General features: G+C 40.3%; 2 protein-coding genes across 13 annotated transcripts in view; both read left to right on the top strand.

Moving 5' to 3' along the window:
* Window positions 1-25,562, top strand: part of LOC102507750 (zinc finger protein 525-like) — a 68,508-nt gene that overhangs the window by 28,683 nt on the left and 14,263 nt on the right. For 4 of the 12 annotated variants that reach the window (XM_032487809.1, XM_032487810.1, XM_032487807.1 and 1 more), the window contains 3 exons: window positions 2,153-2,243; window positions 6,140-6,266; window positions 13,739-14,145. In XM_032487809.1, the coding sequence (XP_032343700.1) occupies window positions 2,172-2,243; window positions 6,140-6,266; window positions 13,739-14,109 (570 nt within the window). In that variant the 5' untranslated portion in view covers window positions 2,153-2,171 and the 3' untranslated portion in view covers window positions 14,110-14,145. Of the gene's footprint in view, window positions 1-2,152; window positions 2,244-6,139; window positions 6,267-13,738; window positions 14,146-22,034; window positions 22,169-25,562 lie in introns of those variants that run through there. The other 8 variants (XM_032487804.1, XM_032487803.1, XM_032487802.1 and 5 more) reach the window with 3 other exon arrangements.
* Window positions 14,121-17,646, top strand: LOC116666005 (zinc finger protein 83-like). The gene has a single exon (XM_032487814.1). The coding sequence runs from the start codon at window positions 14,159-14,161 to the stop codon at window positions 15,347-15,349; it is 1,191 nt and encodes a 396-aa protein (XP_032343705.1). The 5' UTR covers window positions 14,121-14,158; the 3' UTR covers window positions 15,350-17,646.

The raw sequence follows: 25,562 nt of genomic DNA, 5'->3' as shown, positions 1-25,562 counted from the left end.
GGGTACTTGTGGGGTTCACTGCAAGGGTCGAGGTGCCGTGGTGTCTTGGCTCAGGTTCCCTGGGACACAGCTGCTGAGACCGAGGGTTACATGCCTTGGCTTAATTGGGTATTTTTCACGGTCGTACCTGAGGAGGACGGAAGGCAGTGGGTTTAGGCAGAGAGAAACATTTCGCTCAGATGTTGTTGGAAGTGTGGCCGCAGCTGAGCCCACGGGGAGCTCTGGGTGCAGGAGGACGGGTGCCTTGTCCTTAAGGGATGGACCTGGGGGGTTCCCCACAGCATCCACTGCCCTAGTGACTTTTGTTTGGTCAAGAATCATTGTGCAGAGACACTGCTGTGTGAACCACTTGTGCTGTTTTACTTGCTGCAAGTAATACATTCTTGCATCATTGTGCAGTTTTTAGAGTAATAACTGGAAAATTTCAGAAATCATTTTGTGGGTCACCTTTGATATTTTTACGATTTTCCTCTGCGATGGAAAAAGTTTCGGATGCACTGTAAAAATTTGGAGTGTTTCCTTGGGAGATGTTGATTTCTCACTGCAGCATGTGGTTCACTGGAAACATCTTGCTTTTATATGTAGTTTTTGGAGATGACAGTATTTAGTGTTTGGCTGTGATCTCTGTGAATGAAAATATGGTGTTTTGCATCTTGTGGTTCCTTGAGTGTACATGTATGTATTTTTTTGTTTGTATGTGTGTGTGTTTGATGTACGTTTGTATTTTTCTCTCAGGCATGCTCTATTAGAGTTTGGAATGTTTTCTGGTATTTCATAGGAGGATGAGTGGATCACTATGTGTTGTGTGGAGTCTGTGTTGGTCCCCATGAGAATCTGTAAGTTCATTTGAGTCTGGAAGGGAAGTTATGAGCACTAAGCTTCAAATGGCAGGTTTTCATTAGAGAGATTCTGCTAGTTATATCTGTGGACACAATTTGAGAAGGACCAGTAAGTTCTTTAATGTAGGGAATGATCGTTCCAAGAATCAGAGGGCCAGCAATACCACAGTGATCTGCACTCTAGTGGACCATCCTTGGAAGATGTAGCTGCTCCTTCCTTGCTGCCAGACCAGTGCTGGTTCCTCTCCAGTCCTCTCTGTCTCAGACATGCACACAAACACACTTACACACAGACATACACAGATGTGCACATAATGCAGACAACAGGGAACCCTTGTGCTTTGTTGGTGGAAATGTAAGTGATACGGCTCTTACCAAAGACAATATGGAGGTTACTCAATAAATTGAACACATAACAGGCACATAATCTGTGAAACCCGCCTCTGGATAGATATCCAGTCACTTCATTGAGGGATATACTTGGAACACATACATCTGCTGTCCATTATGCTGACTATAGGAATCCTATTTTGTTTCCATATCCTTGGAATTTGTTGAGAGGGTAACAGTCACCAAGTGTTCCCAGCACAGAGAAATAAAATGGTAATTGTGAGTTTATGGAACTACAGGTTACTTTATCATGATCATTATTACACATTGTATATCTGTCCTATAATCACAGTGTAGCCCTCATAGGTACACCATTTTTATTTGTCAGTTATAGCTCAGTAAAGCTGGAAAAGACAATGAAAGTTGGAGGTGTGCTGGGCTTGCCTCCTCTGAGTGGTGCTCAACTCAAGTCTTCACCTTAGATTGCTAAGGCATTTTGCAAATACTTGGTTTGTATCCCTGACCAGAGATTCCCCTTCACATAGTCTGTGGGGGGTTCAATCACCTGGGGCGTCTGATCCCAGTCTGCTCATTCCAGTCTGGGTCCCTCACTGAGCATCCTGACTCTGAGTCCTCCCATCCTGAGGGCTGGGATCCGGGCTGAGGGGGAGGGGGCTCCGCTCTGCGTGGGGATGGATCAGGGCCTGGTCTGTGACCTGAAGGGGGCTGTCGGGTCCAGCTGAGGCACCCGCTGCTGTTGTGTAGGGGAGGGGCTCACCAGGAGGGGAGGGTGATCTGAGGACAGTGTGGGGAAACTCCCTTGTTGGTGTGTGTGTGGAGCTTCCTGTCGCGAGTCCCTCCTGGGACAGTGGGCAGCAGAGTCCCTCCTGTTCCACGTGCTGAGGTCTCCCCTGTGTGTGTGGTTGTGGCACAGGGAGGGCTGTGTTGGTTCTCAGCATTAAGCAGCATCTTCCACCTTTCAGGATTGACTTCTGAAGACTCATGTTCCCCGAGGAGGAAGCTCAGGAGAGGAGGAAGAGGACAGAAAAGGACTCGAGAATGGCCCCTTCTCAGGTAAAGTCATACTCTCACTGGATTCTCAGTCTGTCCTTCCTGAAATGCCCTTCTTTGGACTCGCTAATCCTGTCTGACTGCAGTGTCCTGCCTGACACCTGTACATGCACAGTCACCCAGGGACCCTCCCTCAGCGCCTGTCCTCCCCACTCAGACTCCACCCCCGGGACCCCGGGACCTGGAACTTGTGAAGCGGCTCCCTGGGCGGCGTCCTGGGCGGGCTTCGCACCCGTGGATTGGAGACCCAGAGTCAGTGCTGTTGGGCAGCAGGGAGAGTTCAGGGGCCCATCTGGGTGCGCTGTCTGCTCTCTGTAAACCAGAGAAAGAAGCTGCACGGGGAAGTCAGGTAGTGATGTGCACAGTACCTGGTCAAATGGGGAAATCAGACCAATAAGGAGAAATTTGTTCGGACTTTTTCTAAGACAGCTGAAGCTAAATGCGAGAGTCTGTGACTTTAAAATCTTAATGATTGTGAATGGAATGGAAAGTTCAGAGACAGACCTCAGTGATAGAGGGTGTTTTATTGCATCATTGAATTAAAACTATGAAGTCAACCATAATCTCTGAGAGTTGGAAATTCTTTAAATCTCTTTAATCAACTCCAGTTCTCAAGCTTGTCTTTTCACTCTGTGGATTGCATCCCTTGACACAGCTTTTACCTTTGATGTAGGTGAGGCCCCAGCTCCATCCTTTTGCTGGTAGACATCCAGTTTCTCAGCACCATTTGTTACTCAGTCTGTGCTTTCTTCTTTGTGTAGACTTGGCTCCTTTGTCAGCACATTTTCCATATATTCCAAGGATTATTTCTGAGTTTTCTAATCTGTTCCATTGGTTTATGTATCTGTGTTTATGCCAGTACCACACTGTCTTAATTACTTTGTAGTATGCTTTAAAATATAAAAATTATGGCCTCCATCTTTTTCAAGAGTATTTTGGCTGTTTGGGGTCCCTTGAAATTCCCTGTGAATTTTAGCATGATTTTTTCTATTACTGTAAATATTGGGTATGAAATTTTGCTGTTGATCCCAGTGAATCTGGAGAGTACTTTGAGTAATGTGGTCATTTTAAGAATATTAAGTCTTCAAAAAAATTTTTAGTCTTCCGTTCCACAAGTACAGAATGTCTTTAAGTTTATTTGTATGTCTTTGAATTTCTTTTAGCAACATTTAGTAGTTTTCAGTGTATAAGTCTTTCACCTCCTTGGCTGACTTTTTTGGATCCCTTTTGATCCTATAGTAAATATGATTGTTTTTTAACTTTCTTTTGCCATTGTTTGTTGTGTGTAGAAATGCAGCTGATTTTTGATTTTTGCATTTTGTGGCATCATGCTGCAACTTTCTAAAGTTGTTTTTTGAAGTAGTAGTTTTCTCATGGATCTTTTTAGCTTGTCCATGTAAAACCTTGTCACTTGCGAAATAAGATTATTTTATTTCTTTTTCAATTTTGAATTGTTTTCTTCTATTGTGTAATGCCTTTGGCTAGGACTTTACGCACTGCCTTGAATGGTAGTGCAGAGTTGCTTCTTTCCTCTTTTCTGTTGTAAGCGTTTGGCAGTGTACGCTTCCACTTTAATGCAGCTTTTGCAGCCTGTTGCAAATTTTGGTGTGTTGTTTTTTTTTTATTTTCGTTCAGATATCTTTATAATTTCCTTGTGCTGTCTTCTTTGACCATTGCTTCTTTAAGAATGAGCTGTTTCATTTTCATGTTTGGGCAATTTTCCTGTTTTCCTTCTGCTCTTTATTTCTAGTTTCATTTCATTGCGGTTAGAGATGATACTTTTTGTGATGTCAGTCTTAAATTTGTTAAAATTTGTTGCCTAACATGTGGTCTATCAGAGAATGTTTCAACTGTGCTTGAGAAGGGTGTATTTTCTGCTGTTCTTGTGTGATGTGTTATGTATGTATCTGTTAGGTACACTCGTTCTGTAGTGTTCGAGTCGTTTGTTTCCTTTTGATCTTTTTATTTATTTCCATGCATATGTAAAATTAGGAAATTGAATTCTCACGTTAATACTGTGCTGCTGGCTATTTCTCTTTTATTTCTGTCAACATTTGCTTCACGTTTAGCAGAACTCTAATGTTAGATGTACGTTTATTTATAATTGCCATATCTTCTAGGCTAATTGACCCTTTTATCATTATATAATATTCTTTATGTCTTGTGTCAGTTTCTGTCTTTATTTTGTCTGATATAGTACAGTCACCCCTGCTCTCATTAGGATGGAATATCTTTTCCGCCCTTTTCCTTATAGCCTTTTCCTCTCCTTAGATTTGTGAATGTTAATGGTTCTAATGTCTGGTACACTACTCTCTCTGTGTCTCTGGCTCTCATTTTTCCCTCCTGTTACTTCCTCATGTGGCCCTTACTCAGGCACACTGTACAGTGATGGAAGGCAGGAGCCCTGGCCAACCTCCTTAACTCCACTGTGATTTCAGAGCGAATGTGTTGAGTGTTTATGTCTGATCACAGTGTTTGGTAAATGTTCTTGCTTAATTACAATATATATTTTTTTCATTTTCTTTTTCATCATGATTATTAATTATGCAATAAAATTTTAACTTTACTGTTGTGATAAATTTTTTAATATATCTGTTAAGTTAATGTGTAATAGTAATAACTTCTCTAATTTTGAATCTGTTTTCTGAGTGGAATACACAAATAAACTCTGCTATGCATTTGCTAATACATACCTATGGAAATCTTAGTGGTTAAGATTGTATTAGTATTTTTGAATATAGGTGTTCTGTAGAGGTTAAAATTAAAGTATCCCATATTTTTTAGCTTAGTACAGTTTAGTACACTTGATACTGTTTCGTTATCCCAAAGATGCTGAAATTCACATGAATAAACTTGATGATAAGAAAAATCATGCAAAAAATATGTCCTTAGAGAACTTGGCTCATTTGAGTTAATTTTGTGTTTACATGTATGTCCATGAGTTCATGGATGTTCACGTCCATGGTTTGATGAAGGACATAATGGCATACCTACGCATTGAAATTTATTTTGAATATATATTAAACTACATATTATATCTAGTTGAGGTTTTATTTTAATTATATTCCCTGTCCTTGAACTTTTTTTCTCTGCTATTCTTTTAATGGTTTAAATAGTAGTGAGATTACTAACTTGCTATGTGTGTGGTGTTCAGGCCCATGTCTGTAGTGGCTTTTTATTCCCTGCCATGTTGTTCACCTTGAACTTCTTCCAGGTTTTCTCAGAGAACCCTCTGTTGATGTACTTTCAATGCTCTTTTGGTGCTTAAGTTATTGCTTCTTTATCTTCAGTTCAAGAGCCCAGCCACTTTAATTCCTGTCCTTGCTCTGTCATTTCTTAGTTTCTTGACCTGAGTTGAGTTTCTTACACTGTCTTTGACAGTTTTCTCCTCTGTCAGATGGGAACAGATCTTTCTTCAGTGAGCTATGATGTTGATAAAAAGCTCTTACCTGTTGGGCACTTTGAGTAGTGATTAGCATATGGGAACTGTTCAGACACCTTTAGTCATCATCATAATTTAAGATTTTGGCTTTTCTTTAAAGCCACTGTGGACTTTGTCATCTCTGAAGATTCCAATCATACTGTACCTCATCTAGACATTGAATATCACTCTGTGTAGAACACAATATGTAATACTTCGGCATAGACAACTCATTGTTTTCTTGTATTGTCCACAAAAATTAGAAATCCACATTGATTGGAGGATATCATAATCTCAATGAAAAAGCATAAGAAATTAAACTTAGAGACCCCTAATTTGCGCCAAATACCTCTCCATGGATCTGTCAGAACACACAGTTCAACTGAATTGATTTTTACCCCTCTCTCCTCTTTTCATTTTTCTTATGAAAATAAGGGCTCTCCTCATGGCCGCTTGGTGAAATATATTTTCATTTCAGGGACGGTTGACATTCGAGGATGTGGCCATAGAATTCTCTCAGGAGGAGTGGGAGTGCCTGGACCCTGCTCAGAGGGCCTTGTACGGGGAAGTGATGTTGGAGACCTACAGGAACCTGGTCTCCCTGGGTGAGAATAACTTCCCCACAGAAGTTGGGATCTGTCCTTGGCTATCCTTGCATTTTCCCTGTGTGCCTCTTTGGAGCCCCGGTTTTGCTTGAGTGATCTGAAATCCCTGCTGACTCAGACATGAAAAGGTTCACAATGCACATCAGGAGTTTAAAAGGACCTTTTCCTCAGATCTGCCTGCATCGTTATACATCAGGGGTCATTACAGAGCTTACTTATTTATAAAGCTCGATAGCAAACTTTTAATTTACCCACTGTCCTGCAGTTAAATGGTTGGTGAATTTTTGCAATATTTTTCTGTTCCCATGTGTAATGTCCTAAATCCTCAGCTAAACAAAGAACTAGGATTCTGGGAAAGCCACAGCAAATCATGTTTCTTTCTTCTTATGTGGAGGAATTTCTCTGTCTCATCTGAATATTCTACCCACTTTTTAGCAAGAAAAAGAGCCCTGGCTGTGGAGAGTGAGGTGAATGTCTCTGGGGATGTATCTATGTGTGAACACACCAGATCTTAGGAGGGCAGAGGGGAAACGTTGTTATTAAATAGCGTTTGGGAAACTCTCCCCTCCTCAGAGAGTTCTATGGGAATACAGAAGGTTATGTATTACTGTGAACTCTCAGAGGAAATTTTTCTTCTCTGTAACTTGTCACTCTGTCCTTGAACATGTAAAATGTGTTCTTTCACCCTCCAGTGGTGCTGTAGCTCCTCCAGAGACAAAGGCAGTCTTTATCATGATCTGCACTCTGCCATGTGGCTCCTGTGAGTTCATTGTTGCTTGACTTTGAAGAGCATGAGACAGGCTTTTCTAAAGGGGTCTCTCTTGCCCCCTCATCTCCATCTAGACTGGGTTGCATTTGGATGCTCGGTTTTCAGTCCATATACATCAGAGCTGATGCCTCCAGACTGCAATCCCTGAAGCTTTCCCGGTTCCACTCCCTTGGATGTTTTTAGGAGACCTAACCAGGAGGTGTTGAAACACTGGCTGCTCTTTAGTTCCATCTGGCGCCTCAGATCCTGCCCGGAGCTGTCTCAGGCCCTGTCTGCTTGTTAACGTCCCTCAGCCATTTCTTCTACTGTGTCCGCCACCCACTGCAGGAAAGTGTGTCACAGCAATGTTGACTGGATCTTCTGTGATGGTTACTTAGGAAAACTGTGAGGACAATGGGCAGAGATGCTCTTTTTCATCCCAGTCCCTCATGGGATGAATATGTGAATTTTGCAGGCTTTTAGTTTGGCATCTGTGGGTGGAGTGCGTGGTTTCACGTCACGCTCCTATACTGTCTGACCGACATACCTTGTGTTTTTTTCCTTTTACTGCTCTACTTAGTCAGGGAAGGTGTACTCTTTCATATTCTGTATTCTACGCTTGCATGATTTAGTATCTGAAACTTGTTTTTGAAATACATAGTCCTAGCATCCAGAATTTTATCCGTCTCTTTCACGTGATAATCCACCCTTAGTTAATGGCCAGGTTCTGGTGGACTCTCTATGGAGTGGGTTACTGGGTCACAGAGCGTTTAGATGGAGAGTACTTGTCCTCATATGTGTAGTATTTTCCTGCTACATACAACGTCACCCAGCTATTTGGTGGTGTGGTCAACATACTGTACCATTCAAAATGGAAAGTATCTCCAGGGCCTGGCTGATAAGTCTTTTCAGATTTTTTCCTGCTTTTGAAGAATATCACAAACACATGTCTCAAGGGCCCTGTGACTGCATTGTTCACGTATGACCGTCCCCTTTCAGCCTTCGTAAATGGTATTAGAACTTATCCTAAGGACAGCAGTGTCCAGGTTTCCATTCCTGTATTTGTGAGGCTGTTGAGTAAACCATTGGTGACGCCACATTTTCTGTCACCTGTGTGTGCCATTGTTCATTCTACCTTGATTTCAAAGCATCTTTATGAGAGAGCTTCTGAAGGGGAATGGCACCTTCAATGATGAACCATAATTTGTTTTGTTTAATAGATGGCCATTCCCTCATTGAATGGCCCTGACAACCTCGTGGAACATCATTTGACCGTACACACAAGAGTTTGTTTCTGGCGTCTCTGCTGTATTCCACTGGTGTCTCTCTCTCTCTTTTCTGCTATCAAGGGTCTTTTGACATTGCTTATGAATCTTCAGATGGATTTATCTATTTCTTCAAGAAACGCTGTTGGAATTTTACTAAGGAGTGGGTTGAATCTTTTGATCGCTTTGGATACTGCTGACATCCTAACAACAGTGACTTCTAGTCTAAGAACTTGGGATATCTTTGGATTAATTTGTGCCTTTTGTAATATTTTTAGCTTTTTTTTTTTTTTGTCTGTGGCATACCGTATCTTTCCCTTTTTGTGTAAGGTTATGGTATTTTATTTTTTTATGGTATTGTAAATGGAATTGTTTCCTGAGCTTCCTTCTTGATTGTTCATTGTTAATGTGTAGAAACACCATTGATAATTTGCTTGTTGGTTTTGTATCTTGTAATGTTTTTGAGTTGATTATTACTGTCAATTTTTTTTGCAGAATCCTCAAGGTTTGTTTCATTTCCGTTTGTCAAAACAGATGATTTTGCTTCCTTTTGCTATTTGGATACCTTTTATCTCTTTTTCTGCCTATGTGTTTTTACTTGGACTTTTCAGTAATTTGTTTTTAGAAATAGTAAGAGCAGGCATTGTCTTTTTCCTTCTCTTGGACGGAAAGGTTTAAGTCATTCACCGTTGACTATGATGTTAGCTGTGGCCTGTTAATATGTGTCCTTTATTATGTTGAGGTAGTATTTTTCTATTTCTCGTTTACTGAGTGTTTTTATCATAAAAGGCTGTTGACTTTAAATGCTTTTTTGTATCAATTAAGATGATCCTGTAGTTTTTTTGTTCTGTTATTTTGCTATCTTACACTGAGAAGTTTTCATATGTTCAGCCATCCTTAATATTTCAAAAGTTATCCCCATTAGTCATGATGTATAATTTTTAATGTGCTGTTGATTTCAGCTTACTGTTATTTTGTTGATGATTTTTGCATCATTATTCATTAGAGATTTTATAGTCTTGTGTGTCTGTGTCTGGCTTTGGTATTAGAGTAATTCTGACCTCAGATAGGAAGTTTGGAAATGTTTCCTTCTTTTCAGTATTTTGAGGAAGAGTTGATGGAAGATTGTCTTAATTATTTTTAAATGTTCAGTAGAGTTCTACAGTGAAGCTGTCTGGCCTTCCTTTGTTGAATGGTTTTTGATTAATGACTTGGTCTTTTAATAGGTTGTAGATTTGTTTAGATTTTTAATTTCATCAAGATTCTGCCTTGGTTGGTTGTGTTTCTGTAAGAATTTATCCATTTCTGAGTTATCCAGTATTTACGCTTAGAATTGTGTTAGTAATTTCTTCTATTTTTTTTTTTTTTTTTTTTTTTGGTTTCTGTGGAAGCAGTTGCAATCTGTTGTAATATCCCCTCATTCAATTCTAATTTTAGTAATTTGAGTCTTCCTCTTTTTTTGTTAGTTCATGTAGGTAAGAGTTTGTCAAAGTAGTTGTTCTTACCAAAGAACCAACTTGCAGTGATTTTCTGTAGTTTTTATTCTGTATTTTATTTATCTCTAATCTAACTCTTTTTCCTACTTTCTGCTAGTTTAAGGCGTATGTTGTTGTTCTAAGATCTTTTCCTTTTGTTTTGTTTGTTTTGTTTTTTGGAAAAAAACTTTAAACCTGAACACCTTTCTCAGGACTGTGGTAAACTAGGACCTCTATTGTGTACTTTTTTGTTTCTCTTTCTCTGCTTTATTGATAATGTACCTTATAGCATAGTGTAAATTTAAACTGTACAGGGTGATGATTTGATACACCCTTATATTCCAAAATGATTACCTTAATTGGTTTGTTAACACATACATCCACTCATTTAATTACAGTATTTCTTTGTGTGTTGAAGGCATTTAAGGTCTATTCTTAACAACTTTCTGTTGTATACATAGTATTAACTATAATCATCATACTGTATATTTGATTCCTAGAACTCTTTCCACTTATTCCTGGAAATGTATTCTTTTGACAGATCTCTCCTCATTCTACCAGTCCCCAGCCCATACTGTTTCTATTAGTTTGGAAATATATATACAGTATGTAAAAAATACACATTTTAATAATGCTATCTCATGCATGAATGAGGTCATGCAGTATTAGTCTTTCTCTCTTACTTAATTTACTGAGTAAGAATCCTCAGTGTCCAACCGTGTTGGTGCAGATTAGCCAGATTTTCTTTTTTTTTCCATGACTATATAATACTACATAGTGTATAAGTACCACCTGTTTTTTGGTCTGTTTGTCTCTTGGTCACTCAGTTGTTGTCACACCGTGGCTATTGTAAGTAGTGGAATGTCGGAAGGAGTTCAGGTATCTTTTTCAGACAGTGCTTTCATATGGGAATTGGTTCATTACATGATTTTAAGAAAAATATTTTAGGAACTTTAAACTGTTTTCCATAGTGGCTGCACCAGTTTACATTCCCAGAAACAGATACTGCAGTTCCATTTCCTCCACACTCTCAACACTTGTCCTCTCTGGTCTTGGTGACAGGTGTTCTAACAGGCATGGGGTCATAGTTCATTGTGGTTTTGATTTGCATTCCCTCCTGAGGGCACATCTGGGAACTGGGAGGCTTCCTTCAGTCAGTCTCACTGTAACCTACGAAGGTAAAAGACCAACAAAGTGTCCCGAACTCCCCTGCACTTTCCTGTTGATTGCTTTCACGGGAGGCACTTGCTTGGGTGCTGCAGCTTCTTTACTGGTTTCTAGACTTTTCCCAAAGTCTTTTTTGTTTATTTTTAACTTGGGTTCCTCATGGTTTAATGAGTGCCTGTGATTTCCTGTTGTGCCATCCTGCTCACATCACTCCTCATGTTTTTTTTCTTTTTCCCCCACTTTTTTTTTTTAAATTGAAGTGCAGTCAGTTACAATGTGTCAGTTTCTGGTGTACAGCACAGTGTCCCAGTCATGCATAAATATACGTGTATTCATTTTCATATTTTTTCGTTAAAGTTTTATTACAAGATACTGAATATAGTTCCCTGTGCTTTACAGAATAAACTTGTTTTTTACCTATTTTTATATCTCATGGTTTTGTTTCCTTGTAGTGTTTATGTTAAGAAAGATAATGATACGATCTCCAATAATTAGGACAGCTAAAGGAACACTATCACGTTTAATTACCCGGAGCATTAGAATAACATTTTTTATACCGAAGTCAATACATTTCTTTTTTAAAGCATGTTATGCAATTAATATTTTAGTAACTTTTTTGTTGTTGTTTATTTACTAACTAATGTGATCATATCCTTAAGTTGCTCACACTTTGGCGAACACCTCCTGCTAGTCTTGTTTCCCCTTACAAACTGCTTACCCAGTTAGGAGATCTTCATTCTGAAACCATGGCCTCCCTACTTTATGATACTGTTGGTATGTTTAGTTTTACCAGTGTCTGTACAGAATAAACTCATCTATTTCCTTTTTTGAGGGGTCGGGGGGTAACTAGGTTTGTTTGTTTATTTATTTATTTTTAAATGGAGGTACTGGGGGATTGAACCCAGGACCTTCTGCATAGTAGGCACACACTCTGCCACTAAGCTATACCCTCCCCTGCCATGGCCTCTTTGGGCTTTTGTTTCTGCTTCCTGCTAAGAACACTGTTGCTGAATCTCCTGGAATATTATGTATGTTTTTGTTGAGTTTATACATGGAAATGACAGTGATGGAATATTCACTTTGATGCATGATATAGCAAATAGAGTAATAGATGTAAACCTTCTACCTCCCTATAATGATTAAATCTCTTTCGTTTCTGTCCTGTACGCATAATATAATCCTCCTAGTTCAAAAGAGGACAGTATCATGCTACTTGCTAAACCAGTTCTCTCGAGGTCAGTACGTTAGGTGCAGGTGTGAATGATGCCGTTACAGTCACACAGACGCGCAGTCCCAGGCTGTGCTCCCACGTTTGCGTGTGCCCCGTACTCCACTCAGACCCTCTCTCCGTCCTAACTTTTCCTCATGTGGTACTTGGATGTGGATGGAAACATGGTTATTTGCTAGCACATATGAGTTCTCTGAAACATCTGGATATCCACAGCTGTCCTTCACCCATCCCTCCATCTTCCACATGACTCACTGTAAAAATAACCCCTCTTCAATCATTGAACACCTTTCTCAGGACTCGGTCCAAATCACTGTGTGCAGCCGTGATGACTCAGAGACCATGTCCAGGACGGACGGCTGAATAACATTACTAGTTACACAGCTCATTACTTCTTGCATCTCCCTGGAAGTTTTCTCCTTGACTCTCTGTGTTTGTTGTCGTATTGTGTAATCTGTACGCTTGGGTGAGCGGTCATGCTTATGTATGTTTTCTCAGTCTGCTGGTCCAGGTTCACATCTTGGTTCTCGCACTAATTTCTATGTCAGTTTGGGTCGGTCATGTTCGTAAACCTGAGAGTTTACTTCCCTTCCTTGAAAACTCGTGATAATTTCCCTCAAGGCTTTTAAGAGAAATTATTACATTTAGTTGGCTTCGAATAGTGCATTTTTAGTAGTAAAGACTCAGAAGTCGTTTTTGTTTAAAAATATTTTAACATTGTTATGTTTATTATGACACTTTTTTGTGTGTGTTATATATTTTATACCTTCCTCTTGCAATTTGTTCTCAACAATGTTGTGTCTGACCCTAGTTAAATCAATTCACAAATTTGTCACTCTCCATTACATATATTTTGGAGCCAACAAGCTGACTATTTAAGGGCACTGCACAGGTAGGGAACTGATCTATTTACCGACTGTTAATATAACTGAAGAATATTTCATTTATTAATGTTTAACTTGGATATACATATGATAATCTTTCAGAATGTTTTGTGCTTATTCCTGGGTAGATAATTTTATAGGAGATTTTTTTTAAAATATTCTGTTTTCTTAAAAACTGCTTTATCAAATTCTTCATCTTCTCTATGCTGTATTTGTCTCCCAATTCTAAACTGCCAATCATTGAGATTATATATTGGATAAGCTGGCTTCAGATTGCTTACTGTTACCAAATATTGTCTTTTTTTTTAGCATTCATTTATGTATAATAAGTATTCAGAATATATGTATAATTAACATTCTTTACTCCTCAATTATGAGACAGCAGTATGTTCAGTGTTAGTTACTATGTGCTTTGGAATCAGGCTTGAAGAATACACTTTTTTCAATAGCTAACAGAAGTTTTTCCAATGTGTTTTTGTCATAAGTTGTTTGAATGGAAGGTGCCCTAAAACTAAGTGGAATTACCTCTGGTCACTTTGTTTTGAGTGAAGAATCATTCCCTTTGTGTTTCCAAATATTTTGATATCATATCGGAAGGTTTCATACTCTGGTATACGTGCTAGTTTTAACGCAACGTCATGTGTTTAACATGAAATACTTACTGTGAATCATGATGCTTAGGATACCTGTGGTTATGTCTTGTAGATGTCTCTCACATGCATGTGATCAAGAAATTACGAACAAAAGCAAACAATGATAGAGGAGAAGTATTCCAAACAGTGATACTGGGAAGACATGAATGGAAAGAAATGAGACATTTTTACCGCAGGGAAATCCAGGAAAGTATGTATGACTTTGAGTCTCAGCAGAGAGATGAGGAAAGAAATTACAAAGGAACGTCTATATCCCATAACGGAAATCTCACTGATGAGGGAGATCAACATAATGGATGTGTTGGGGGGATCAGCCCTCTTGAAAACTGGCTTATGTTACACTTCCAGCACGAACTGGATATTTTTAAAAGTAAAGAGAAAACTGATGCATTTAATCAAGCCGAAGAAGAGTATCAGCAGTAGTCCTTCGTCTTCACCACTTCCAGGAATTTCTCCTGGTGTCCAAACCAACATGTCTGACGCACATGGGAGTGATTTTATGCGCCCTTCAATACTGAAACAAAACCAGAGTGCACACAGGGAAAGACCTTACAAGTGTAGCGAGTGTGGCCAAAGCTTTCCTCAGCGCTCAGCCCTCACGCGACATCAGGTGATCCATACAAGAGAGAAAATATATAAATGTGATATATGTTGCAACATCTTTAGTAGAAATTCAGATCTTGTAATTCATCGGAGAATTCATACTGGAGAGAATCCTTACAAATATAACAAGTTTGGCAAAACCCTTAATCATGGCTCCCACCTCAATGGACACCAGATCATCAATACAGGAGAGAAATTATATAAATGTGATATATGTGGAAAAGTTTTTAGTCGCAAATCATACCTTTCTAGACATGGGAGAACTCATACTGGAGAGAAACCTTACAAATGTAATGAATGTGGCAAAGACTTTGGTCAAAATTCATACCTTGCTAGACATCGTAGAATTCATACTGGAGAGAAACCATACAAATGTAATGAGTGCGGCAAGGCCTTTTGTCAAAAAGGAAGCCTTGTATGTCATTGGAGAATTCATACTGGAGAGAAACCTTACAAATGTAATGAGTGTGGCAAGGTCTTCAGTCAAAGTTCTACCCTTGTCAGTCATCAGATAATTCATACTGGAGAAAAACAGTACAAATGTAATGAGTGTGGCAAAACCTTTTATTTTGGCTCACACCTCATACAACATCAAATAATCCATTCAGGAGAAAAACCATATAAATGTGATGTATGTGGGAAAGTCTTTAGTCGAAATTCAGACCTTGTAATTCATGGGAGAATTCATACTGGAGAGAAACCTTACAAATGTAAAGACTGTGGCAAAATCTTTAATCACAGCTCGAACCTCAGCAGACATCAGCTAATCCATACAGGAAAGAAATTAAGTAAATGTGACATTTGTGGCAGAGTCTTTAGTTTTAATTCATACCTTGCAAGACATCAGAGAATTCACACTGGAGAGAAACCTTACAAATGTAATGAGTGTGGCAGGGTCTTCAATCGAAATTCAATTCTTGTGAGTCATCGGAGAATTCATACCGGAGAGAAACCCTACAAATGTAACGACTGTGGCAGCTGCTTTAGTCGAAAGGCTTACCTTGTAAAGCATCAGAGTGTTCATACTAAAGAGAAACCTTACAAGAATAAAGAACGTTGAAAAGCCGTTACTCTGGTCTCAACTGTCACTACACATCAGGGCATAAATACAGAGGGGAAACCATATTAGTGTGATGTATGTGGGAAGGTCTTCATTCCAGTTTGAAACTTCAAATTCATGGGAGATTCACAGTGGGGAGAAACAGAGCACATGATGAGTGTGCCAAAGCCTCAGTTAACAGAAGAAAATTCATATGGGAGAGAAACGGTAGAAATGTAAGGACTGTCTTAAAAGTCCTTAGTCACAGTTCATACCTTAAGGTTGACCAAAGATTCATACTGGAGAGAAACCTTACAAATACAATGAGTGTGGCAAATCCTTCACTGTACTTTGAAGCCTGCCTTACCATTAGGTAATCTGTATTGGTGAGGGACTTTAAGGAAGTTTTAGCAGGTGTCCACATCTTAGGCTTCATCAGAAAAATCATCCTGGAGAGAAATCAGATAAATGATCTTAGTATGACCAGGCCTTTAGAGAAGGAATTCATTCACCAAATAATTCATTCTGGGATACTTCATAAATGCCACGAAATGGGAAAAATCTATACTCGGGCTCACATCTCATCAGTCATCACGTAATCCATACTGGACAGAACATTACAGATGTACGGAATATGGCAAAGTTTCAAATTAGTGGTCAGTCATCACTGGATACTAGAATATTTATCCTGGAGAGAAGCCACGCAGGTGTAATGTGTGTGGCAAGGATTTTACCCCAAGTTCACAAGATGGGATCGTACTGGATCAGTACCTTACAAATGCAGTGAGTGTGGCAAAAGCTTTATCATGAGTTCAAGTATTAGGCAACAATGAATAGTCCATTGAAGAGAAAGCATACAAATATCTGAGCAGAGGGTTTATCCAGGGTTCACAGCGCACTGGCCGCCTCAGTGTACACACAAAGCAGTATGTGTGCCAAGGCTTGTACCTGAGCATTAAAGCTGTAGAACAGAATTTGTGTTGGAGAGCAGTGTTCCAAATAAAATGACCATAGCAGTTTTCACCAGATATCCACACCTGGTGTCATGGTAGAATTCATGCAGGTCAGAAACTAGAGATGTACTGAAGGTGGAAGGAAATGAATGAAACAGCGCATTTAGGATTCACCGAAGAACTCAAACTGGGGAGAATCCTTACAGATGTAATGAATCAGGTAACTGTTTTCAGCAATTCCTAAATCAGCCTACACATCAGGAAGTCTGTACTATGAATAACCAGTCTGTGGTTCTCCGGGATGAATCTGAGAAGTTACATGCTGCGGAAGCATCACTAGTCACAGTGTGCTGAAACTTCCGAGGTGGTGGGTCTGTGAGAGGAAGAAGGGTGTGTGTGGAAATGGCCCATTATCTTCTGTGTATAAATATTCAGTTATTTGAGTTTTCTTGCAAAGGCTAAATTATTGTTTATGCCTTTCCACATGAAGTTTGATGCCAGTTGCTGTATGTCATCATTACAGGCCTTTCATGATGGTCTCTGGGAAGGAATAAAATGAGGGGTCGAATCCATTTGGTGCAGTTCATTCACATCTGTGTTCCTTGGAAAAACTCAGACCCTGGATTGTCAGATTCAACAGTGTATGAATTAGGGACAGGGACGTGCAGAGAATATTGTAAAGCTGTGACTTGACTCATCACACTTACTGTGTTCGGGGTGCTCGTCCATAGATTGGTCACTGTGGGTTACAGACAGAATGCTCTACCCTCTGACCAAGAGGGACGTTAAGCGCCTGGGGCTTTCATGGGAGGAGAGTGACAGGTTACTAGGGGCTGATTATGTGGTAGGAGCATTGCACAGGAAAAATTGGTCACTCCATTGCATGGGAAGAGGTGTTGTATACATTGATGTTTAATGAAAAATTAGCTTTATTTTTGGAAATTGAAGGGAGAGCAGGAGCAGTTAAAGTGAGGGGGAAATTTGGGGGGAGGGTATAGCTCAAGTGGTAGAGCACATGCCTAGCATGTATGAGGTCCTGGGTTCAGTCCCCAGTACCTCCTTTAAGAATAAATCAATCAACCTAATTATCCCCCCCCCCAAACCATAAGTAAATAAATGTTACTGTTCAAAACATTAAATTTTTTAAGTGAGGGGGAAATTTAATTACCGGGCTAGGCTCTTGGGGGATAAGCTTTTGTTTTGAACTTCCGGTTTGTATGAGAGGAAGACGCCCTCAGCCTTTATTTGCTTGCCCCGATAGGCTGAACAGGAAGAGGTGGTCCTGAGGATTAAAAGCTCTCAATAATCATCCATGAAAAATGGAGTCAGATTATTTAATAAAGCACTGAATGTTTACTCTTGAAACTCGTTATTTCTTGATTTGGAAAACCACACTTCTTCATGTTAATAATTTATTACATATGCCATATAATACCGCTTATATCTGGAATTTAAAAATATGACACCAATGAACTTATTTACAAAAACTCACAGACATAGAAAACAAACTTATGGTTACGGGAGGTGGAGTAGGTGGGAGGGGGCGATAAATTGGGAATTTGAGATTGGCAGATACAAACTACTATATATAAAATAGATAAACAAGAAGATCCTAGTATATAGCACAGGGAACTATATATTCAATGGCTTGTAGTAACCTGTAATGAAAAAGTATGAAAAAACCATCAATATTTTCTGCCTAGATACAACTGATTTCACCATTAAGCACAACAGATAGATGTTCAGTCAGAGCATTAGACACATTTTTTAACCCATTTTTCACTAAAACATTTTCCCATATAGTCAGGCTGTTGTATTACATTTTTAAAAATCATTATGTGCCTGGAGGTTTTATAGCAACTATTCTCTGTTAACCCTGGGAATAATGTTGGGAGTCTTTTAGGTCAGGAAAAAGAGTTAAACCCATAGATAAATTCAATATTAGATTATACACTACATGGATAAAACATGAGCAACCACCATCGGCGATGATTACATTAAATTATTATTGGTAGCAGCCAAGGACTCCTGTGGTGTTTAGGACTTCTAGTTTATCTTGACAAACTTGGTTCATTTCTCAGGAATTCTTACACATACCTGTGTGTCTTTGCCACTGGACTAGTTTCTGCTCTAGAGAAATCCTTGTTTGATGTGGAAGTACTTCCCCAACTCTGCATAACCTCTCTCCCTTACAGACTCGGCCTCTCAGCCTGAAATACGCAAATACTTCTCTGATTCCTTCCCGCTGCCTGGACTGTGGGCTGAGCGTGGCGTACGCCTGTGGGTGGGGGAGGGACACAGCCAGTTCCTGAGATGCTTGTGCTTCTCACACCATCTAGAACTGCAACGTCCGTTCGATTTTAGGGTGATAGTGCACACTTGAGCGAAAATGTCTGAAAATATTTATTCCCGTTTGCCAATTCTTGCAAACAATGTGTTCCTAAGAACATCATGGGAGTATAGTAGAGACTTCTTTTTCCTTGGCCCCTGAAGACAGACGGGTTCTCACAGAGGAAAGAGAAGATGCTGTAGTCTCACTTTCTGGGTAGTGATGTTGAAAGTATTTTCCATGGGTGCGTTTTTTAATTTCCCCTGCTCTAGTGGCAAATTATAAATGATGGTATGTTCTGTTTTCATCTTTATTGAATTCAGATTGCATTTTTTTTCCTGCTTAATTCTTTTTATTTATTTTTACTGAAATATGGTCAGTTACAGTGTGTCAATATCTGGTGTACAGCATAATGTCCCAGTCATGTATGTATGTGTGTGTGTGTGTGTGTATAGTCATTTTCATGTTCTTTTTCATTAAAGGTTATTATAATATATTGAATATACAAATGACATTCTAATTTCCATTCTAATTCTTTTCCCCAAGATTAGTTACAAGTAGGTCATTTTCTAAATATTTGATTTCTAGCAGCTTTTTCTGTTATTGATTTCTATTTTCATTTCCTTGTGGTTGTTGAAATATGTTGTATAACTTGAATTCTTATAATTTATAAAGACTGGTGTGATGGCCAGGAATGTAATTTGTCTTGCTGAAGTAGTATGTGCATTTTGAAGATATTATAGGGGGAAAGATATAGCTCAAGTGGTAGAGTGCATGCTTAGCATGCACGAGATCTTAGCTTCAATCCCTAGGACCTTCTCTAAAAAGAAAACAAGTAAACCTAATTACCTTCCCGTCCAAAAAAATCTAAAAATTAATTTAAAAAATTAAAAGGTTGAAGATAGTGTAAAATTCTCTACTTAGGTGGATTGTTCTTGGAAAACTCAGTTTTTTTTTACTTCCCGTGGAAGGAAAAATTCAGATTTCCCTACTGTGTGTCTCTTTCCTTTGTGTCTCCTTTACACTCACAGCACAACCACCCTCACACAGTGAGCACTTTTGACATTTTTGGTAACCAATGTGTGGGGGTTTTCCCCACAACAAACAATTTCCGGCAACACCAGGTGAGTATCCTACAATTCAGCTCAATTCTGACACCGTCTACACCGAAATAGCATCAGATCCCACAAGACTCCCCTCCCCAACCCAGGACACTTCAGATGACAGTCGCAAGTCCAAGTTATCACCTCTGCTTCTTACCCACTGGCTATATATTGGACTTTCCAACAACCCCTTTTTTTGGTTCAATAAATTAGCCAGAACGCCTCCCAGGGTCCAAGGAAGCACTTATTTCCGTTTACTAGTTTATTAAATGATATGATAAAGGATCATATCATTTGATAAATCTCCAGGTGAAAAGACACATGGGCAAGTTCTGGGATGGGCCAAAGCACAGGACTTGCTTTCCTTGTGGAGTCGGTTTGTGTTAACCTCCCAGTGTGTGCGCAGCTCTCTGAACCAACTAATGTTGGGATTTTATGGGGTTTTTTATCTTGTATTATTAAATTCTAGAGCAAGAGTTAACTTCTAGTGCTCTTACCACTTAGGAAATTACAAGGATTTTACAAGCGCTGTGCCAGGGGCTGGGGGCAGAGGCCAATATCTATATTTTCTATTATCTCAGTTCTATAAGTGTCAGTTATGTTAGTTTCATTGATTGGTACTGTTGTTAGAATCTTCATACACTTTCTGTCCACTTGTGTTACCTATTATTCAGGGAGGGGCATGCTTAGCAAGCACGAGGTCCTGGTTTCTATCTCCAGTACCTCCATTAATTAAAAGTGAAGTTTTATGTGTATATATATATATATATATATGTATTATATTCCATTTCATTATATGTATATAAAAATATATATAATGGAATATTACTCGGCCATAAAAGAAAATGAAAATTGGCCATTTGTTACATCATGGATTGACCTAGAGGATATTATGTTTACTGGAGTCATATTTCAGTAGATTCCTGTCTCTATGGCTGAGATAGTTCACATGTAGTGATGTGATGAAACATACCTTGTAGTAGATGGTATCTCACAGATACTGCCATTAAACTATTGAGGGCTGAAATGCAGTCATTGCATATTTGATAATCTAGCTTTACTTCCCTTAGGGTTCATATTAAAGAGAATATACTGCCCCAGAAAATGCATTTAGAAATATTGCAACTTATTCTTTAGGTGGAAATAAATCCCAATGTCTTCTGAAGACTAAATATTTTACAGGCTCTGTTATCCACACCTGACAGAACTTTCAGAAGTAGAAAACAAAGGAAAGAGCTAAAATAGAATGTGAAAATAAAAAGTGAAATTTTCTAATTATCCTCATAATGAACATATAGTCATTTTGAAATGACATTCTGTTCAGTTAGTACACAGTTAACTATAATTTCGTAAACAAGTTCTGAAAGATGTAAAGGTAATTCTCAGAAGTGTGGAATAGAGGAAGTAGTTTAATGAATAATGCACTTATAAAACTTTTTTTTTCTTTTTTTTTACTTTCACTTTTTACTGCATCTATATGAGGTAATGGGTGCTAACTAAACTTACTGTGGTCATAATTTCAATATATGTAAGTCAGAACATTATGCTGTACCCTGTAAACTCAAACAGTGTTGTATGTCAAATACATCTCACTAAAATTCGGGGGAAAGGTGGTTTTAAAAGGCAATGCAACACTAGCAAAAAGGAAAAATGCAGTTTATGACAATTGAAGGTATGGATTTCTCTTTTTAAATCAATGGTTAGTGATGGAAATGATCACATACCTTAGTTTTCTAGTCTCAGACCCCAGGTTTTGTCCCTGAGTCTCTGGAACTGACAGCACATTGAGCTGGAATCCTGGCTGAATGGGGAACAGAAGGGAAAAGCTGTTCTGTGCGGTGTCAGTCTGAAAAGGTTCATCCTACTCAGGGAGAGTTTTGTATTTCTCATTATGATTTGCTATACAGAGACAAGCCCAACTCTGGTTTCTTTAAACTACTTAAATTAGCTCTACTTGCAGGAAATATTCCGAGATCCACCACCGCCCCACAGCGACCACCTCAGACCAAGGTTCCCAACCACTGAAATGCTTGAGCCTCACAAGTGGGACAAGCGGGCCACGTGCTGGCAAAAACTGCTTTTTATTGAAACTGTTTTCAACTTGTTAGCAGGAAACATCTTAGTTTTCGACATAACTGGTCCACATAACTGTAAGCTTTTACCTCAAAACTGTAACAGTTAATAAGTTAAAACGAGCAGTTACTAGGTACCGTCCCCTCCCCACCCCCTGCCCCAACCGGGACTCTTTCCTCGCCCCGCCCACGCCGGCAGCGCCCCGCCCAGACTGCGTCCCCGGAAGTCCCGCCTCTAACGGACCCGGAAGTGGAGAGCGCGGAGTGACGATCTCAGAGCCTAACGTAAATTTGTGTTTGTGCTGCGCGGTCACCTTTCCTCCGTCCTCGGGGTGTGAGAGTCACTAGGGATCTCTCACCCCAGCACCCGGTCCCCCGGCCAAGTAAGTCCTGACGGCGCCGCTCCAGGTCGGGGATCTTTTCCTTTGGGTTTGAAACCGCTCTGAGGCTGGTCCCTACCCTTGGTTTTCTCTCCTTCGGTCACGGAGACACCGCCTTTCCTGATACTTTCCTGCTTAAAAGCTTTTACTCCCTCCCTGCCTACCCCACCCCCCCGGCATGTAACGTCCTCTTCCGCGAGGTAGACTCGCTCCCCCAGCCTCGCCCTCTCGGTCCCTGGAGGGTGGCGCCGGCCGCCCCGCTCCCGTGAGGCCACGTCCGCTCCCAGGTCCCGAGATTCTGGGGAGCCCGGCCCTCTCCTGAGACCCCATCCCTCCCGGCCCGTCTGTCCTCGCGTCCTCCTCAGGCCGGTCCTTCTGCTCCGCGGGCCTCCCCTTCGTAGTCAGCCCTTCCCCCACCCCGCGTAGGGGGAGCTGACCTGGGCCAGCCTTGTGACCCCCAGTGTTGTTACGTCCCAAATTCCACCCCGCTGGAAAACGGTCCCTTCCGATAGGTGGGCATCTTATTCAGTCGCCATCCTTGTAAATATGTGGGTGAGCGGCAGCAGGAGGAGAGATGGCGACTCAGAAATAAAAAACTGAGAGAAAAAAATGAGGGAGAACCGAAGCAAGGCAGAGTTTGGCTGAGGCACTTGCAAAGAAACAGTAAAAGGAAAGAGATTAAGCCTCTAGTAAAATGGAGAAGTAAATTAACAGGGCCGGACCTCCAGTGATTAGAGAGCAGTATGGGGAGAGGGGCTCTGAAGCAGCAGTACGAGGGGGGCAACAGTGGTGAGGAACTTCACACAGAGGGTGGGGGGAGAGGATAAACGGTGTAACCGTGGCCTTCAGAGCATCATGGTGCTGGGAGAGAAAGAGGACAAATGGTGACAAGAATAACAGGATGAGCCAGAGGAGCAAGGAATCATAGGCACATGTGGTGCCCGAGAGTGAGGAGGAAGGGAAAGGCTAAAAGGAGTGTAACCTGGAGGGTAGAGAGGGAGCAGAGATAGAGGACGAAAAAGACAGAAATACAGAGGGATTTAGGACCATCAGAAAGGTGGGGGAGAAAGAGCTACAGGAAGGGCACAGGTTGCAGCGTAGGGCAGAACAGGAGTGAGGGAAGACATAGAGGGGAGGGCAGACACAGCAGGAGAGTGGAGGGGAACAAAAAGAGACTGAGAAAGAAATAGGGAAAGAGATAAACAGAATGAAATGTAAACACATAGCAGTGCAGGTGGAGGGGGAAACTGGATCCAGGTGGATAATGAGTTCTTTGGATGTGGATGATTGGTTGTGATATATAGAGGGAGGGTATAGGTCAGTGGTAGAGCATGTGCTTAGCTTACGGGAGGTCCTGGGTTCAATTCCCAGTACCTTGAATTTAAAAAATAAAGTTCTGATGGATAATTTGTGGTTTTAAAATATAATACATTTAAAATTGTTTGCTTAAATTATACAGATGATGAGAATTACAAAACCGTCCTTGAGGATTGTGCGTTTTGTAATTATTCCTATGAGACAGTAACTTTCATTTCCAGCTCCGATTCAGCCAGGCGGCAGTGACTTGAATCAGTCAGTCGTGGGTCACCCTTTTCCCTTTTCCTGACACGGGATGGAGGACAGGGAAGAGGAGACACGGGGCAGGAAATGACTGACTCTGTCACTGCATTAAAGGAACGTTGAAAGTCTGGCTTTTTCCTAATGGATTCACTTTTCTCTTTCCTTTTTTCTTTTTTAAATTTAATTCATTTTGTAGCTTGGAATAAATCTTGGTACATTTCATTTCTTCTACTCTGTAAATAATTAGAAATTTCTGAAATAAGCTTTGGTGGCCTTGTATATTCAACTCATGCAATTCTTTTCTAAATGTGATATTTTCTCAATTTTTTAAACATCGACACCAGAATTTTTGGATGAAGAAAATTCACAGATTATTTGTTTTTTAAATGGGTTTTTAGGTCTCTTTGAGGTCTGCTTGCCCTCTCTTTATCTTCTATATTGGAAAAGTTCTTCAGTAACTTGTAAATAATTTTGGACTATTTGATGAGTACTTGACAAAGGTATCAATGATCTTTTATAATAACTGCCAAAACCTAGTTTAACTAGTTAGTCTAATGTTCCATTTTCTCCTGTTTTGTGTGATCTATTAAGTTTGTGAGCTGGGAGGTGACATGAAGTTGTTCCCTCAGGTCCCTCTTGACTGTCTCTGTAAATGGTGGAAGATGGGCGGGATTGACTTGGAACCTTCTTCCAGCAGAGCCCATCTGTTCACCATGAAACCATTTGCTTGGAGCTTATTTCTAAGCTGACCCCTTACGGCGTTTTCTTCACCAGTGGCTATATTTTTGCAAATCTGCATTTTAAAAATATTTTACTACAATCCTCAGGAAAAAGGAATGGCTATAGAAAACTTATGTCACCCATAAATCATGACATTATTATGACAGGAAAAGAGACATATTTCATGTGGAAACTAGAAAATGTGAAATGCATAGAGCCGTAGAGTATAAAGGTTGTCACAAGGGGTTGGGTGGTGGGGGAAATGGGGAGATAGATGTTGGTCAAACGATAGAACGGTCAGCTGTCAAATAAATAAGTACACCACCAACATCTAATGCACAGGGTGCTGCTTTAGTTAAACACACTGTATTTCTGTATACCTGGAATTTGCATAAGTGATGTCACCACACAGAAACAAAATTGATTTGGGCGTTGATGGAAGTTTAAATTCCTTTATTGTGATAATTGGTACACAGTGTATACATCTGTCAAATAATCACATTGCTGGCCACGTTTGTACACCATTGTTATTTCTCATCTGTACCACAATAAAGCTGGGAAAGAAAAAGAAAGGGGGAGGTCTGCTAGACTTCCTTTGGTGCTTAAGGCAGGCATCACAGTAGATTGATGAGGCATTTCTCACATGGATGTTTTATACCTTCAGACCAGGAATTCCCATTCATTCAGTCTTTGTGGGGTTCAACCTCATTAATATCTAAGGGGTCCCAGGTGATTCCAATCTTCATCCCTCACTGAGCATCCTGACTCTGAGTCCTCCCATCCTAAGGGCTGGGATCCGGGCTGAGGAGGAGGGGGCTCTGCTCTGCGTGGGGATGGATCGGGGCCTGGTCTGTGACCTGAAGGGGGCTGTCGGGTCCAGCTGAGGCACCCGCTGCTGCCGTGTAGGTGAGGGTCTCACCAGGAGGGGAGGGTGATCTGAAGGACAGTGTGCGGAAACTCCCTTGTTTTTTATTTTTTAACTTTTTATTGATTTATAATCATTTTACAATGTTGTATCAAATTCCAGTGTAGAGCGAAACTCCCTTGTTGGTGTGTGCGTGGCAGTTTCCTGTCCCGAGTCCCTTAAGTGACAGTGGGCAGCAGAGAGGACTGTGTT

This window comes from Camelus ferus, chromosome 9 (assembly GCF_009834535.1).
Source record: "Camelus ferus isolate YT-003-E chromosome 9, BCGSAC_Cfer_1.0, whole genome shotgun sequence".
In the NCBI taxonomy this organism is placed as follows: domain Eukaryota; kingdom Metazoa; phylum Chordata; class Mammalia; order Artiodactyla; family Camelidae; genus Camelus; species Camelus ferus.
This window is presented reverse-complemented; position numbering and strand designations above follow the sequence as displayed.